Source organism: Maylandia zebra, linkage group LG16, assembly GCF_041146795.1.
Source record: "Maylandia zebra isolate NMK-2024a linkage group LG16, Mzebra_GT3a, whole genome shotgun sequence".
NCBI classification, from domain to species: Eukaryota; Metazoa; Chordata; class Actinopteri; order Cichliformes; family Cichlidae; genus Maylandia; species Maylandia zebra.
In genome coordinates this window covers 27362808-27380609 of record NC_135182.1, presented here as the reverse complement: position 1 = coordinate 27380609, position 17802 = coordinate 27362808, and the positions used below count along the sequence as shown (strand labels likewise).

The following is a 17802-nucleotide window of genomic DNA, read 5'->3' as shown; positions in this document are numbered from 1 at the left end:
AAAATTCCATGTTTAAATGAGTGTTTTACATCGCTAGATCAATTCTCTGGTTCACTCTGACCTGGTAAACGGCAATCACAAAGTATGATCGAATTTGCTTGCTATAATTTTTGAGCCTGGCTTTTTTGGCTGCAAATCCAATCTGAGCCTGTAAATAGTTATGATCTCTTTTTTGCTTTTTATCTGTGAATATAGAGGGATATTGTCGTTTAAGCACCTTTGTAATCTGCTCTTTATTGCTCTTGCTTCATTAAATTGAAGTCTTCTTTTTGACTTGTACTGACTCCACAGTGGTGCTGAAGCCAAATGGAGCAAGATACTGTGATGTCGCATGATGACATAATGTTTCCAAGCTAGTATTATTAGGCTACTTACTGACCGGTTAGATTATTAGATTGCCTTGTTGTTAGGATCTCTGCAGAGCTTTTAATAGTAAAATCCTGATTAAGGAGTTTTGTGGTGAATATAAAGTTATAGGAAATGACTGGCAGAGCCCAGAAAAAATTCAAATACAGTGGGGCAAAAAAGTATTTAGTCAGCCACCAATTGTGCAAGTTCCCCCACTTAAAATGATGACAGAGGTCAGTAATTTGCACCAGAGGTACACTTCAACTGTGAGAGACAGAATGTGAAAAAAAAATCCATGAATCCACATGGTAGGATTTGTAAAGAATTTATTCGTAAATTAGGGTGGAAAATAAGTATTTGGTCACCTCAAACAAGGAAAATCTCTGGCTCTCACAGACCTGTAACGTCTTCTGTAAGAAGCTTTTCTGTCCCCCACTCGTTACCTGTATGAATGGCACCTGTTTGAACTCATCATCTGTATAAAAGACACCTGTCTGTCCACAGCCTCAAACAGTCAGACTCCAAACGCCGCCATGGCCAAGACCAAAGAGCTTTCGAAGGACACCAGGAAAAGTATTGTAGACCTGCACCAGACTGGGAAGAGTGAATCTGCAATAGGCAAGCAGCTTGGTGTGAAAAAATCAACTGTGGGAGCAATCATCAGAAAATGGAAGACATACAAGACCACTGATAATCTCCCACGATCTGGGGCTCCACGCAAGATCATGAGAGGGTCAAAATGATCATGAGAACGGTGAGCAAAGATCCCAGAACCACACGGGGGGACCTGGTGAATGACCTGCAGAGAGCTGGGACCAAAGTAACAAAGGTCACCATCAGTAACACACTACAACGGCAGGGAATCAAATCCCGCAGTGCCAGACGTGTTCCGCTGCTGAAGCCAGTGCATGTCCAGGCCTGTCTGAAGTTTGCTAGAGAGCACATGGATGATACAGCAGAGGATTGGGAGAATGTCATGTGGTCAGATGAAACCAAAGTAGAACTTTTTGGTATAAACTCAACTCGTCGTGTTTGGAGGAAGAAGAATACTGAGTTGCATCCCAAGAACACCATACCTACTGTGAAGCATGGGGGTGGAAACATCATGCTATGGGGCTGTTTTTCTGCCAAGGGGACAGGACGACTGATCCGTGTTAAGGACAGAATGAATGGGGCCATGTATCGTGAGATTTTGAGCCAAAACCTCCTTCCATCAGTGAGAACTTTGAAGATGAAACGAGGCTGGGTCTTCCAACATGACAATGATCCAAAACACACCGCCCAGGCAATGGAGTGGCTCCGTAAGAAGCATTTGAAAGTCCTGGAGTGGCCTAGCCAGTCTCCAGACCTCAACCCCATAGAAAATCTGTGGCGGGAGTTGAAAGTCCGTGTTGCTCGGCGACAGCCCCAAAACATCACTGCTCTCGAGAAGATCTGCATGGAGGAATGGGCCAAAATACCAGCTACTGTGTGTGCAAACCTGGTAAAGACCTATAGTAAACGTTTGACCTCTGTTATTGCCAACAAAGGTTATGTTACAAAGTATTGAGTTGTATTTTTGTTATTGACCAAATACTTATTTTCCACCCTGATTTACGAATAAATTCTTTACAAATCCTACCATGTGGATTCATGGATTTTTTTTTTTTCACATTCTGTCTCTCACAGTTGAAGTGTACCTCTGGTGCAAATTACTGACCTCTGTCATCATTTTAGGTGGGGGAACTTGCACAATCGGTGGCTGACTAAATACTTTTTTGCCCCACTGTACACACAAAGATTGTAAAATGTTCTTCATGCCATTGAAAAGGATAACACTTTCCAAACCAACAAGGCTTTCATTCGATGACATAACAGAAGGTGAAAGCTGTATCCCTGCCATGATATTAGCATTTGAACTCAAGTACCTTCTATAGTTTCAACATAAATAAAACTAAAAGGAATAATAAATATTGTTCAACATGTATTACCTCACACCCTCAAAGACAACACAATGTAACAACACCCTCTCACCTAATTTCAAACCCACCAGCACTGAGGCTGTCCAACAAACAACTAAACCTTTCAAAACCCAGAACAACACCATGCTGTGGCAATGTTAGCAATTTAACCACATAGACTTGTGACCACAAGTTGAACCTTTGGATCAAGAGAGACTGAATAAAGCAAAGGAAAAAACATCTTTTTCCAAAGGAAAATATTTAATGTTATTTTAAAGGCTGGATCACACCTCACTTCAGAACAAAGAAGTCCAAACTGAAATACATGATGATCTTTGGTATTTCCCTTGCTTGGCCCCACCTGTCTCTGTGCCACAGATATAGACACACTGACATTCTGCTTCTGCCCCTCTTCTCATTTACTCTAACACAGAGACCTTTTCATAAAGAAACACTCCCAGTAGATATTTCTTCATTCATTTCCCTTTTTTGTTTGATTCAATACAATCCTTCAACATACTAGAAGTGAAATTTTATTTTAATATCTGAACTTCAATGTACAGCACGTGCTACGTTAAGATCATTTAGGACAAGCTTGATGAAAAACATCTATAATGTTTGGTGCCATAAGAATCCAGTCCAAATGTTTGACTCGTGGTTTAGAATTTCCATCCATACCTGATTCATGCCCTGGGGGACGGGGCTATGGCTCCCCACACTCCCTAGCAGATCGTTACATGGAGAAACCTTTGGAATACAAGCATGCTGATCCACACAGGTGTGCACACAGGTGTACACACGGGTGTTCACAGACGCGGACTACAGCTTTCTTGGCTGCTGCCTCAAAGCACATTGTGCGCTGTCTATCTTGTGTGCTGCACAATAGCGTTTAATATTTAGCATCTACTGTTATCTACTGCTAGCTAGTTTATTGTGATGGTGCTGTATTTATTATGTTGCTCTTTTTTTGTGTGTTTTTTCTTCTGTTTTTTTTTTTCTCCATACAGGTGATCCAGGTGTTTTGTTTGCTTTTCTTTCTTTCTTCCCCCTTTCTCACCGTCTCTTCTCCCCTCTGTTTTTCTTTCTCTCCCTCTCTTTCTTTCATTCTTTCTCCCTGTCCTATTCCCCAGTCATGTTTGTCCCGTTTGTAGCAACCGAAAATAAAATAAATACATAATTATAATAAAGGTCAATCAAATGGACCAATATGGCAAGGCCATGATGATCCACTTGGTAAAATAAATCCGCTTGGCATCTTTCTTGGCCTTAAGACAACAATTCTGATGGCTAAGGATCCAAACGGGACAAAAAAAATAAAAAAATAGAATTTCCATCCATGCATTCTCTTCCACTTATCCTTATCAGGGTAGCTGGGATAGCTGTCTTAGTGCAAGAGGCAGGGTACATCCTGGAGAGGTCACCAGTCTGTCGCAGGGCTTACACATAGAGACAGACAACCATTTGCACTCACATTCACACCTATGGGCAATTTAGAGTTACCAATTAACCTAACCCTACTAACTGCATGTCTTTGGACTGTGGGAGGAAGCCGGAGAACCCGGAAAGAACCCATGAAAACAACTGGTCATATGCTTCTTTAAATTATAATCCAAAAACTAAGTTGTCCTGACAAAATCAAAACGTAAAAGAAAGAACAATAGATAGTCCAATAGCTAGCTAGCTACATAGAAGGATCCATCCTTTGCACATTTACAAGTAATTTTTATGCAATTCAAGTTTATTTTAGTTAGTTAGTAATTCTCTTATATATACTTTAACTGCTAATTAATACTTTTCCCTATAATAATATTTATTTTATAATTTTCCCTATAATCAAGCAAAAGCTGGTCTAAAATGTCACATTTACAGAACTTTTATTTTAGCAAGATCGGGAAAGATGTCGTATTTTTGGTTGCCATCCTTTCCCTGTTTTTCAGTAAGGAACATAAACAAATAGATGATATGAATATTATATTTTCAGAATTGTAAAACCTTATTGTGGATGTAAGAGCCAAATTATGTGGATATTTTGCATCCAATTCATTGTGTAACATTTTATTCAATGGTATTTGATGGTTTGGGCACCAGGAACACTAGCAACCACTGTTGTGGAAGCTAATGGGGTTCCTTATAAATAAACAAATAAATAAACAAAAGCAGCATGATCACTGTCTATCAGAAAACAAATGTATATCGATTGAAATAACATCTAAGCGAGAGCTAGGTGCAAAAGTGACACAACAGCAGTGAAAAGGCAGTGACTAGAGATACATTAAAGAGGGTGCAGCTTGATTCATGTGACATGAACAACACTGCTCTAAAGATGGTTTACACAGTAACTAGCAAATTGCAGAATGATCAACATTTTGACACACTCATTATTATTCAGCCACCCAATCACCCATCAAATTACATTCTTGTTGCCTATTAGGGCTGATTTGGTTCTAAAATGTTGATTATGTCACAGATGGGTTATTCTTAAAATATACATTTCTTTATAATCAGGTCTTTACCTATCGAATACATTGTGATCCACATTTATAATCCATGGTTTCTATTGACTACCGAGCTCTTCCAGTTTCCTGATGATGCATTTGTGGATAAAAAGTTGAAGGATAAAAATAATATTTTTTAGCTGTGGCACTTTCTCCAGTAAATGTAGACGACACTTGAGCAGGGGCGGCTTTTCTTTTTGAGCAATACTCAATTTACACATGGCTGAAAGGTCTCACATTCTTTCCCTCCACAGGTGGACCTGTCAAACCCCTAGATGCCCACTCTGCAAATTACATCCCCGACCATCTATTGGTGTGAGGCACCAGTTCAGCGGCCAGATCCGAGCGATGCTGCCCAAGTGTGCTCTCGAAGAGCAAAGAGACTGTGGATCGATTGCAGTATTGCCCGGAGCACTTACTGTTACTCACATCCAAACCACAAAAAACAATTTGGCTGGGCATGCCCCCACGGATATTAATAATTGAAAGGTTTCTTGGTCATACCAGGTTTATTTCAAGGAAACAAGGGCCAACCGGTGATTTTTAGCACATATTTGTTCAGAAATACACCTCCCCACAGCTCTGTGATTTCTTGCAGAGACATTACCAGAACTCTGTCCAATAATCTCCCATGTTCAATTCATTTTTCCATAAAGCTTTTAGTGCCTTATGGAAAAGGCACTAAAAGTGCTTTTAGATCATTTAAATTCGTAATTTTCTGGAAAGCAAAGCAGCGGAAGCACCAGCTTGGCTCCTCCACCTGAAATTTGGGATCTCACAAGCCTTTCAGTTTGGATCAAAAGTTGTTTTAATATTGTGAGACACAAAGGCAGTGTGCTACCAATTCTTTGCAGCTCAGAGGGTGCAAGTTCAAGTTCGAGTTCAAGTTCAAGTTCAAATTTTATTTGCCACATGCAGTGGCAGGTTGTCCTGCAGTGGAATGAACCCGCCCCCCAACCTTACAGTCAAAGACACTGATAATAACAATACTGTACTACTCAATAAGTGTTTATTGCACCATTGCCAGCACTGCTTCAGCAAGTGGTTGTGTATTGGTTCATACGCTTTCTGCTGTGCACTCGTAGTCTTTATGAATACCATCAAAAGACAGTGTGCCACAAGAGACCCTGTGCAAAAAAGCAGATGCTGTGTTTTCCACTCCTTGAAATATATTAATGACACTGTCTGTGAGAGGAGTCGGCTCATCACGTTGAGATCCAGTGTTGGAGAGTGTGGGCACTGACCTGAACAATGCACACTTCACTCACTCCCTGGGGCGCTTTCATGCGCATTTACTCACGGCAGGGACGAGGTCATGCTGCCCTTTTAGCAAAGTACTAACACACTAACAGCTCCGACACTACTGGCACACTGACTGAAACACGCACACTGCGCACACACACACACATTCACGACGCACAGCCTTTCCAAAGCAGTCAGATATGACACACTTTCACCTGTGCAAAAAGACAAGAACATCGGCAGCAAGAGTGTGTTGAATACTTCAGTACATCTGCTCTCTTGCACACAGACACACTGTCACACACACTTCACATGAGCAAACACACACGCAGACAGGAAGCATCTTATCTGCTGATACTCCTTTCAGCCTCCTGGGGCCTGAGAGCTGAAATCTAGGTGCTTCTGTCTCTCGTCTGCCGTGGTTTAAGCATGTGGCACCTTCTTCCAAAGCCCATTTCTTCCCAGACAACTGCTTATCAACAAACAATTTAAGATCCAAACGTATACTGCTCTCTATACTGCTCTGACAACATTGGTCTTTTTCACTGACACTTTCTCACTTAACCTCTGTCAGGAACAATACTTCTTTCTCTTCAGGATTGCTGAAGCACTGCGTAAGCAGTCTTGAGACAATCTAAGCACAAGGCATGTCACACTGCTAAAAAAAGCAAATGCATATGTATGTAACAGCTTTCAGGTTAATTAGAAGTCATGTCTATATACAAGTACACAACTAACTCTACATGTGGAACATCCCTGTAATAGAGTTAGCACTGTTTATTTTCTTTTATTTAATAGTTATGATTTAAACTTCCACATCAAAGTTAATTGATTAATTTTAAATATAATAGACTTAAATATATGTAATATCTCTTATACTGTTTGGTGACCATCCTTTTATTATCGATCCATATTATCGGTCAGAGTAATTCGGAGAATACAGTGCTTTACTTTTGAAGGCAGCTGGAAGAATAAAGCACCTTGAAACAATGTTTCTACATTTTAAAAGGACTCTCTGATGCACTTTGTCTGTTATTGTGGTTGTTACATTATGTTTCATGGGCTGTTGTGATCACTAGGGCTAGGAGTGGTCTGCGGTTTTGATTGAAGACAAGTCATTGTCAAACCTTCTCATTGTTGAAATATAATTGCTGAGTGCATTACTAAATTATATTTTGAAATACTGCACGGCTATTATTGCAAACATAAAAATTCGGTGATGCATCACAAGAAATACAACTTCTGCTCTCTGTGCTTTGAAGCGCACATGTGCCATCAAAGATAAATGTTACCTTGTTCTGCTTTTACCTTTCTTTTTATGTCGGTCATGAGTGATTAGAGTGTTTTTCCGGGTGGAAGATGCATCTTGAGACATCGTGTTAAGATGTGTCTCCCATCTACTTGAGTCACATAGTCATGATATTTTTGGCCAGCAAGCATATCCTGTACATCTTAGACTTTGAAGTAAAATTACTTAATTGCAGCAATTATAAACATTACACAGTAATCTTTTTCTTCTTTTTTTAGTAATAGCATCCCGTTATTTTTTTTTAAAGCAAGCTTTGTGTCATGGTCACGAGCCCTGTCGCCTCCATGTGCTTAACTCGACAGCGTATTTGGTCAAACGTAGATTCTGTTGTGAATGGTCCTGTGACAATTCCAGTCACACTGCTTTCCACCTGGCTTTGCTGCCGGGTCGTAAGAAGAACTTCTTACAATCAAGCTTACCAATTAGTTGATGTCTTATTTAAGCTCAGCACGGATGTTGATGTCTCCATGTTCTGTACCTTTTGTTTGAGACCCTTATTTAGCCTGTGAATACTACGAGCAGACACTTAGAGGACATATTTTGCAGATACAGCCTGTAAGGTTGAACACAAGTACCAGGTAGACTTAACTCTGTGTTTGAAGTAACCGTTACTGCCTGCGGCTGGGTCCGGTTTAGACACATATCCACACACGCTCCACTAACAGTGCACATGCCTTACTTGTTTTTCAGTTTAGCCACATTTGCTGCAAGGATGTTGATGCTCTGTAGTTTGTTTTGGACAAAGAGTTAGTTACATTTGATTTCTATCTTCTTTTGTAGTAAGTCATTCTGTAAACGATGTTAGCCTACGCTTGGTTTTGTTCCTTTCTTTGATTAGGCATCACTCACAAGCTCATGCAGTTTGTCTCATTTCTGCAATTTATTTCATCTTCTTGTTCTCATTCTTTCTTTTTTTTGTTTGACAATAAATATCTTCACAGAAACCAAGAATATCTGTTTGTATGTTGCCTCACTCCATCCAGTTTGAGCTGCGATATAACGCTTGTGACAGGTACACACATGTATACATGGAAAATGCAATGATCCAAATATTTCAAAAGCGAAAGCTTGTTCATTTTTATATAAATTTTTCAGCATACCTTTCTTCCCATGTGGTTCTTCGCAGCTGTCATATAGACATGCACCCCAGGGTGACCACCCGGTGAGTAAGCAGTAATGCTGGCAGGGAATGGAGCAGTGCTGGACAGCCAAAGGAGGCTCTTCACCATCACACAGCCTAGCATTTACAGGCCTGGACACTGAACAAACAAAAGAAGCACAGGGAAGGATAAACCGACCACAAGTCAAAACACATACAGGCAGTTGTAGAGTGTGTGTGTGTGTGTGTGTGTGTGTGTGTGTGTGTGTGTGTGTGTGTGTGTGTGTGTGTGTGTGTGTGTGTGTGTGTGTGTGTGCAAGTAATATGTTTTGGAATGAAAGCTAAACAAACATACTGTACGTGCTAGTTGATATGAAAGTGATTGAATGAGCATATGTGTTATCAGAGCAGTTAGTTTTGATTGGCAAGATATGTATTACTTAAAGTAAAGTCTACAACTTAAACTTTCTCACTACAGCTGGTGAGAAATAGGTTACGAGTAGAGAAAAATGCTCATTTCTAACTTAAGAGGTAAAGTGGAAGGCCAGTTCAGTCTCACAGGAAAATCTGTAACAGCTGGGTTGGTCTACTGCATAAATGTACTTTGCAATAAAGATTTTTTTTTGCCAACATGGCGGCGCGTGCACACGCAGCGGCTTCTCTCTCTACCTGAATATTGTATATTGTATATTGCATAGCTTTCTTGTTAATTTGTATTGTATTTATTTATTTAAATTTTTACTTTTTAATTATTTTATTTGCATTTTTTAATCACTCTCTTATTTAAATGTTCATTTGCTATTTCATCTAGGGTTTGAGAGTAACGAAATTTATATTCTCCGTATGTCCTGTACATGTGGCAGAATTGACAAATAAAGTTGACTTTGACTTTGACTTTGAAAATGGTCAAATCAGGAGATACCTAGAGTTTTAGAGGGACCAATTGTAGAGGCAGGAACCAGTAACCTTGCATAACGGGAAAATATATGGTGAAGGATGTGAAAACGTCTACCCAAAATGTGGTAATTTTGTAACTCTAACAGAATAATTTTAGTGAAATTAGAATTATGGTAAGTGTAAAACAAAAATAAAAATACAATATGAAACTATGTCTGACAGTAATATATGAAAAACTAATTGGCCCCATAACAAGGACAAAAAGTCTAAAAACAAACAGCAGAAAAGTTATTGTTACACACAGAATCAAACCTCAGTCTAATGAGAGTAGTTCCCATGACAAACCAACTAAACTGTCAAAATGAAAAACAAAATAAAACAGACTAAAAAAAACCCCCAAAGAAACAAAAAAAATAACTTATGAAAGGCAGAATTTTAATTCCTTTTTTTTTTTTCTAAAAACTGTGATGTTTTGTGTTGTGCAACAATATAGCTTTAAAACATTTTGCATGGGACTCAGCTGAGAGGGCAACGACCAGCTAAGGGAATAAACAGCAGCTCAACAGGGAGATATTAAGTCAAGACACGGTACGACCAATTCACTGCTAAGCACAGCTGACATTATTTGAAGATCACAGTCGGCTCAGCCACCTGTAATGGGCTCTGACATTAGTCTTTCTCGCAGAGTAAGTGACTATTTTTTGCCTGTCCACAACATGGGGATTTATTCAATCTAATATTCCATTTTGATGCACCTCAGCACATTACTGAGAGGCAAATTTCCATTTAAATGAGAGCCCATAGAGATATTCACTAAATGTCCACTGTGCATTTTGTCTTTTTACCAAAAGTAATTTACATGGTATTTGATCTCCTTTGTAAAATGAGATGCTTGCCTAAACACGTTGATAAAGTGCAGTATAGATCTTTCTGCTTTGCTCCCTAAATTGTATTTTCATGTTTGCCAATTGTGTTACAGTTGTAGGCATCTAATAAAACCTGACTGAGCTCTTTATATTCTCCACATGCCTTGCAGCCACATCTGTTTATCATGTAAAACTGTACGAGTCACATCAAGGTAAACACTGAACTTGAAGTATTGATGTTGTCTCTCACATCCAGTGGTTCAAAGAGTTGCTTTCATTCGTACTCTATACTTAGCACATTCACAAATATACAAGCATTTCTCTGAACACTTCCTTCCAAAGGCAACACCTCCATCACATAGCTCAGGACTTGGGTCAGAACTATATGAAAATATGGATGGAGGCAAAGTTAACTTGTTATTATTTAATAAACTGTTGTGTTTTAAGGGGAGGCAAAGATGCGATTTGCAAAAAGAGAATCTTACAGTTGGCAGCCATTAAAAACTACCAACTGTGTTTAATTAAAAAGATAAATTAAATACTTAGTATGCATGTTAGTCTATTCTTAAAGTGATTTATAAGCCTAACTTTAATTTTGTTAATTAGAAAGTATCGCCTTTCTGTTCATAAATATTCAGTAACGGTCTATGTCTTCCTGCTGCCACAACTTGCCATATTGTGTGTGCCGCATGTTCTGAACACACTTAGGAGGGTTAGACTGGGTTTCTGAAGTGTTGATAGAGATTTTTGTTCCTTTGCTTATCTTTTTTTTTTTTTGCATCAACTTAAACATGGGCAATATGCCAAATGTAGAACAATGAAAACTCAGAGACAATTCCCTTCCCCGTTGTTGTGAGCTGCAAATAAACATGTTCTGCAATAATAAAGGAATCCCAGTCAGCTAAGCTGATTAAGTTCAGGGGAGAACCCCCAGGGCCATTGCATTGGAGACCAAATTGAAATCGGTTTAACCAACAAATAAATAATCATCACTGTTGTCTAGCATTATTTGGCAGTATATCTCTTTGCAAAATTACTACAACACGTAACGACATTTTTTTTAAGGATGTGTGACAAAACAACAAAGAAGTCTTTAAACAGATGCAATTGTTGCCCCAACTGCCTGAACCAAAATAATGAATCTGACTAGATTATCCGTTTTTGGGTCATATTTTAAAGCTAGACTTTACATTATTTTCAGTCTCTACCTTCAACTGAACTTCAATATAGCTCCGGCAATAAACAAGATACATTAAACGCACGCACAAACTATATATAAAAAAGTAGTTCTTATTATTTGACTAACAGCAGTTCCTTATTTTCTTCAAGTCTGTACCTTGACTAACCTCAGATATTTATGCAGTCTGTCTACATTTTATTACAGGGCTTTAATAGTTATACATTTCCTGATATTGCAGCCACAGTTCACAGTGGGAGGGATGATAAGTTCTTCTCAGCAGTTGAATTAAAGTAATATTTCACATTTACTTCAGCTTGTATGCCATATTTGAAAAAAACCATGAAAACACACTTTCCTCCTGTCTCTCACACTTTTAGGTCTCAAATTGTTTTACTTGTTTTCTGAAAAAGGAACTAGATTTCTGTTAAAGAAAAAGTTTGCTTGGTAATAACTGGTATGTATGCATTCTACCTCCTGACCACATTATACAGATTATTATACAGAGAAAGAATATTTCATTCCACTGCTATGTTGATAACACGCAGACATTCTTATATTAGAAATTGCTGGTCACAGTTTTTGTTAATTAAATTCAAATAAAAGAGGAATTCTTATCACTGGTACAGACAATCTGCATCCAACCATGAAGTCCTCCCTCAGTCCTTTATCCGTTCATGGGCTTTAGTGACGCTCAGTGTCATTCATGGTTTTGGATTTTTGTAACGGTCTTTTAAACTCGTATCAATCAGAAAGCATAGAAAAATTCAGACTGTGCAAAATGTAGCAACCAGACTTCTTACAACAACCAAGAAAAAATTATATTACACTAATCTTAAAGACTCTACACTGGCTGCCCATCACTTTAAGGATCGATTTTAAGATTTTACTTATCACTTTTAAAGGTCTTCACGGCCTGCATTCAGAATGCATGCTGAAATTGCTGTTCCTGTACCAACCGGTGCGCAGCCTCAGATCCTCAGGCAAAAACCTGTTAACTGTTCTCACCTCAGTGAGTGTTAGCTGTGAGGCCTCGCCCGTTTAGGGATGATGTGCCTGAGAAAATCTGGCTTGCCTCACCAGTTTCTTCTCTCACTGCTAAAGATTCCTTTTTATTGTAAGGCTTTGGTGTGATTTCAGTATAAATATGATATTTTTGACCTTGTTTGTTTAACTTATACTTAACTTAAAAGAATAGATAAAGCTCAATAAAACTGAATCACAAACTTATTCTTCTAAAGTGACTTGCCCAGGTACAGTTTACTATAATAGACAATATCATATCTGTAATATACAATCCAATGTACTGTACAGGGTAAAATAAGGATTGTAGCGGAAAAAAGAGCTCAGTTCATTTAGCATCGTTACAGGTGTATTTTTTTTTTTTTTTTTTTTTACCTTAGCCTGACTAAAAGTAGATTTTTAGTCTTGTAAATTTCCACAGTACAGTGGGGAATGACCATAGACACACTGATTTGCTTACTGAAGAGGAATATTTCCCGCAGTCTTATACAGTGGCTTGTGAGTAAGGAATATCAGTCAAAAACTGTTCTGCAAGCACTTTTTTTTTTCATTTGAACAGTCTCATTTAATTATTCATTTATTTATTTATTTTTTAAAGCAGAAATTCAAAAACCTTTTTACTGAACAAAAGCAACATTTGTGAGATGTGTGAGAGTTAATTTCATTAGCATCTTTAGTAGCTTTCCTGGTTTAAGTGCCATTTTATATTTGCTGTCTCTTAGTTTGATAATGAATCTGCATTATTTTCTGACCAAAGAGGCCCAATGCTTGTATGTTCATGAAAAAAACTGCACTTTCACACTTTCAGAGGTACAATTAGCAATTTCTCTGTGAAGGTTCTCAGTCATCCAGGTCATGGTAGTCTAAAGAGCTTGGAAAGAAAAGTGTCTGGACTTCTTTGAGTTGCTTGAAGACGTTCCACCTCTCATCTGAGAAGCTCTTTCAGTTCTAACGTCAAATGGGGGAGAGTCCCAGATTTAAGTCCTAGGGGAGTGTCCCCCAAGGGGGTCACAGGGGTCCTGTTGATCCTCTACCTAATCACATGAGCCAAGGTGTGAAAATGGGTGTAGGTCACAATCAAAAGTTTCGGGGGAACCTGCTGTGAAACCTGGCCCCACCCTATGATGTGGTTTCCTGAGGTCAACAGGCCCAGGATGTGAGTGGGCATTGAGGCATCTGGGAAGGGATCTCAAAACTGGGTTATAGATGGCAGACAGTTGGTGTCGTAAGCCACCGCCTCTGTTCAACGATGGTCGCTCACAATGGACGTAAATGGCTTCTTTCACTCCTCTTTCAAACCATCCGTCTTCTCTGTCCAAAATGTGAACATTGGCATCCTCAACAGTGACCTTTGTCCTTGATGAACAGCCGAGTCTTGTCCCATCGAGGTGGCTCTTCTATGTCGTGTAATACGTTTACGAAGTGGCTGTTTTGTCTCTCCAATGTAGAGGTTTGAGCATTCCTCACTACACTGTACAGCATACACTACGTTGCTACGTTTGTGTTTAGGAGTTTGGGATGAACCAGTTTTGTCTGAGTGTGTGGCTGTGTCTGAAGTACACTGGCATGTCATGCTTGAAGAAGACTCTCCTGAGTTTTTCTGATAAACCGGCAACATGGGGGAAGACAATGTTGTTGCATTTGTCTTTCTGATCCTCCCTAGTTGGTGTCTGAATAACTAAAGAAGCTTCTCGGATAAGAAGTGAAACGTCTTCAAGCAACTTAAAGAGGTAAAGAGGTCCAGACACTTTTCTTTCCAAGCTCTTTAGACAAATAACAATTTCACATGCAGAACAGCGCCCCACTGTTGGTCCAGATCTTGGCTGAACTTGGCTGAACCCAGCGATACCAGACCACGCCGTGCAGCCGACGGGGTTCTTTTCGGTTTACCGCATGGACAGGACAATGGAGTCGGGGAAGAAAAGAGGTGGTGGAGTGTGTTTGATGGTGAACAACAGATGGTGCGACAGCACAAACATCTCCCCACTCATACGCTCTTGCTCGCCCAATCTGGAGCTTTTGATCGTTAAGTGTCGCCCTTTCTATCTCCCTCGGGAATTCACTGCGGTCATTGTTTACATTTACATTCACTGTTTACATTCCGCCTCACGCGGACTCGGACACTGCCTTATGTGAGCTACATGAGGCTCTCACACATCAACAAACACTTCACCAAGATGCCGCACTCATTGTTATGGGAGATTTTAACAGAGTGAATCTCAAACGGACATTTCACAACCTTCACCAGCACATCAACTGCCCCACCCGGGGCACGAGGACATTAGACCACTGCTACACCCCGTTCAAGAACTGTTACAAGGCTCAGCCCCTGCCGGCATTTCGAAAATCGGACCATTCCGCCATCTTCCTCATGCCTGCTTACAAACAAAGGCTAAAGCAGCAACCACCAATCAGGAGGGAGGTCGCTCGCTGGACGGACCAATCGGTGGCCGCGCTGCAGGACGCACTGGATGACGCACTGGATGAAGCAGACTGGGACATGTTTCGGCGCAGCTCTGATGACATTAACATGTTTACGGAAGCGGTTGTGGGATTTATCGGGAAACTAGCGGACGACACAGCAGAAAGAACTATCATCCGAACGTTTCCCAACCAGAAGCCGTGGGTGGATAAAAACATCCGCGACGCTCTGAGATCACGCACCGCTGCCTACAATGAAGGGCTTGTCTCCGGTAATATGGACCTATACAAGGCTGCGTCCTACAACGTGCGCAGCGCGGTCCGAAAGGCAAAGCGGAGCTACAGGGAAAAACTAGAGTCACAGCTACGACAGTGCGACTCTAGGAGCCTGTGGAAAGGACTGCGGACTATAACGGACTATAAACGACCAGCTTCTTCAATGATGAATGCAGATGCTTCACTGGCTGATGAGCTGAACACGTTTTATGCTCGCTTCGACGCCGCAGCAGCAATTAAAACAACAAACGGCTGCGCGCGCTCAGAGTGCACCAGTGAAGAAAATGCATTCGTCATCACAGAGCATGCCGTGAGGAACACCTTCAGGAGGGTGAACACCAGGAAGGCAGCAGGACCAGATGCAATCCCTGGCCGGGTCCTTAGAGCCTGCGCTGATCAACTAGCACCGGTGTTCACGGACATCTTCAACCTCTCCCTGGCCCAAGCTGTGGTTCCCACGTGCGTGCTTCAAACAGTCCATTATTGTTCCTGTTCCAAAGAAACAACAGCCCCGCTTGCCACAATGACTACCGTCCAGTAGCACTGACTTCAATTGTGATGAAGTGTTTTGAAAGACTGATGAGAGATCACATCACCTCTTCACTTCCTGCCACCATCGACTCACTTCAGTTTGCTTACCGGACTAATCGTTCCACAGACGATGCCATATCTCACCTGCTCCACACATCCCTGAGTCACCTGGACACTGGCAGAGGGAATTATGTTAGGATGCTGTTCGTGGACTACAGTTCAGCATTCAACACAATAATTCCCTCTAAGCTTTTCACCAAGTTGACGGATCTAGGACTCAGCTCATCACTGTGTCAGTGTTCCTCACAGACAGACCCCAATCAGTGAGGGTGGGAAAACAAGTCTCCCCCTCCATCTCACTCAGCACTGGAGTGCCTCAGGGCTGTGTTTTAAGCCCCCTGCTGTACTCACTGTACACTTATGACTGTGTAGCCACATCCGACACCACCTCCATTGTCAAGTTTGCTGACGACACTGTTGTTGTGGGCCTGATCTCCGACAACATCGAGACGGCCTACCTGGAGGAGATTAGGAACCTGGAGACCTGGTGCCAGGAGAATAACCTCCTCCTAAACATCAGCAAGACTAAGGAGCTGATCGTGGACTTCACTACAAAGCAGGCGAGGAATTACAAACCCCTCATCATCAGTGGCACGCCAGTGGAGAGAGTGGACAGTTTCCGATACCTGGGTGTCCGCATCACTCAGGACCTGTCATGGTCCTGCCACATCAACTCCCTGGTTAAGAAAGCCCGTCAGCGTCTCTTCTTCCTCAGAAGACTTAGAGACTTCCATCTGCCACTGAAGGTGCTCAAGAACTTCTACTCCTGCACCATCGAGAGCGTCCTGATGGCAAACATCTGCACCTGGTTTGGGAACAGCACCAAGCAGGACAGACGAGATCTGCAAAGAGCGGTGCGCTCGGCAGAACGCATCATTCAATCAGAGCTCCCTGACCTGCTGTCCATCTACACCAAGCGGTGCAAGTCCAAAGCTAGGAAGATTATGATGGACCTCTCCCATCCCAACAATGGACTCTTCTCACTGTTGAGGTCTGGGAAGCGCTTCCGCTCCCTTAAGGCCAAAACAGAGAGAATGAGGAGGAGCTTCTTCCCCCAGGCTATTCGGCGCCTGAACCAGGTGTAGGACTGGACTCTCCCAAACACGTCACTATAAGACTGGACTCTCACACACGTCACCACACATTTCCTATAATCCTATAATTCCTATAATTTATAATCCTTATCTTTATAATCTCTTCTGCTATTTGCACATTCTTTACTGTAAATTCCTAAGTTAATTTGTAAATTTTTGTAGTAAACTGTAAATTGTAAATATTGTAAAACTTTTCTTCTGTCATTTAATGGTCCGGCATTGTACAGCTACAAGCATTTCACCCCATGTCATACTGTGTATGGTTGTGTGTGTGTGACAAATAAAATTTGAATTTGAGATCTTATATTGTATTGTACCTTGGTAAAAGACTCTTTCTAGTTGTACTTAGAACACATATCAGTTACAGCAATGAAGAATGTTTATCATTTTTTGTTTCGTACCTAAAACTATTTTGGATTTGATGGCAACAACATGTCTCTTAAAAGGCTGGAAAAGTAAGTGGTACTAAAAAGAAACAGCTGGAGGAACATTTTGCAACTAGTTAGTTTAATTAGCAACCGGTCAGTACCATGACTGAATATAAAAAGAACATCTTAGAGAGACAAAGCTTTTCAGAGGTAGAGATGATAGAGCTTCAACAATGTGCAAAAAAAACTGTGTGTGTAAATTTTGGAACAATTTAAGACATCAAATTGTGGATATCCCATCATTTACAGTACATAATATCATCAAAACATTCAGAGAATCTGGAGAAATCAAGAGAGAAGGCTGTAGATCCACACTGGTTGCCCATGATCCTATGGCTCTCAGGCCTCGCTGTATTAAAAGCAGTCATAATTGCATCATGGAAATCACTGCATGGGCTCAAGAACACTTCAGAAATCATTGTCTGTGAGTGCAGTTCAGCGTGCCATCCACAAATGCAGGCTAAAGCTCTATCATGCAAAGAAGAAGCCATATGTGAACGTGATTCATAAATGCCACCATGCTGTCTGGGCCAAAGCTCATTTAAAATGGACTGAGGGAAAGTGCAAAACTCTTCTGTGGTCAGAATTGAAATTTG

The 17802-nt window shown here is 40.7% G+C and overlaps 1 protein-coding gene across 1 annotated transcript in view; it reads right to left on the bottom strand.

The window, feature by feature from the left end:
• The window catches only part of thsd7ba (thrombospondin, type I, domain containing 7Ba), a 201625-nt gene that overhangs the window by 93619 nt on the left and 90204 nt on the right, over positions 1–17802 (bottom strand). The window contains exon 7 of the mRNA XM_076875192.1: positions 8435–8593. Coding sequence (XP_076731307.1) covers positions 8435–8593 — 159 coding nt within the window. The remainder of the gene's footprint in view (positions 1–8434; positions 8594–17802) is intronic.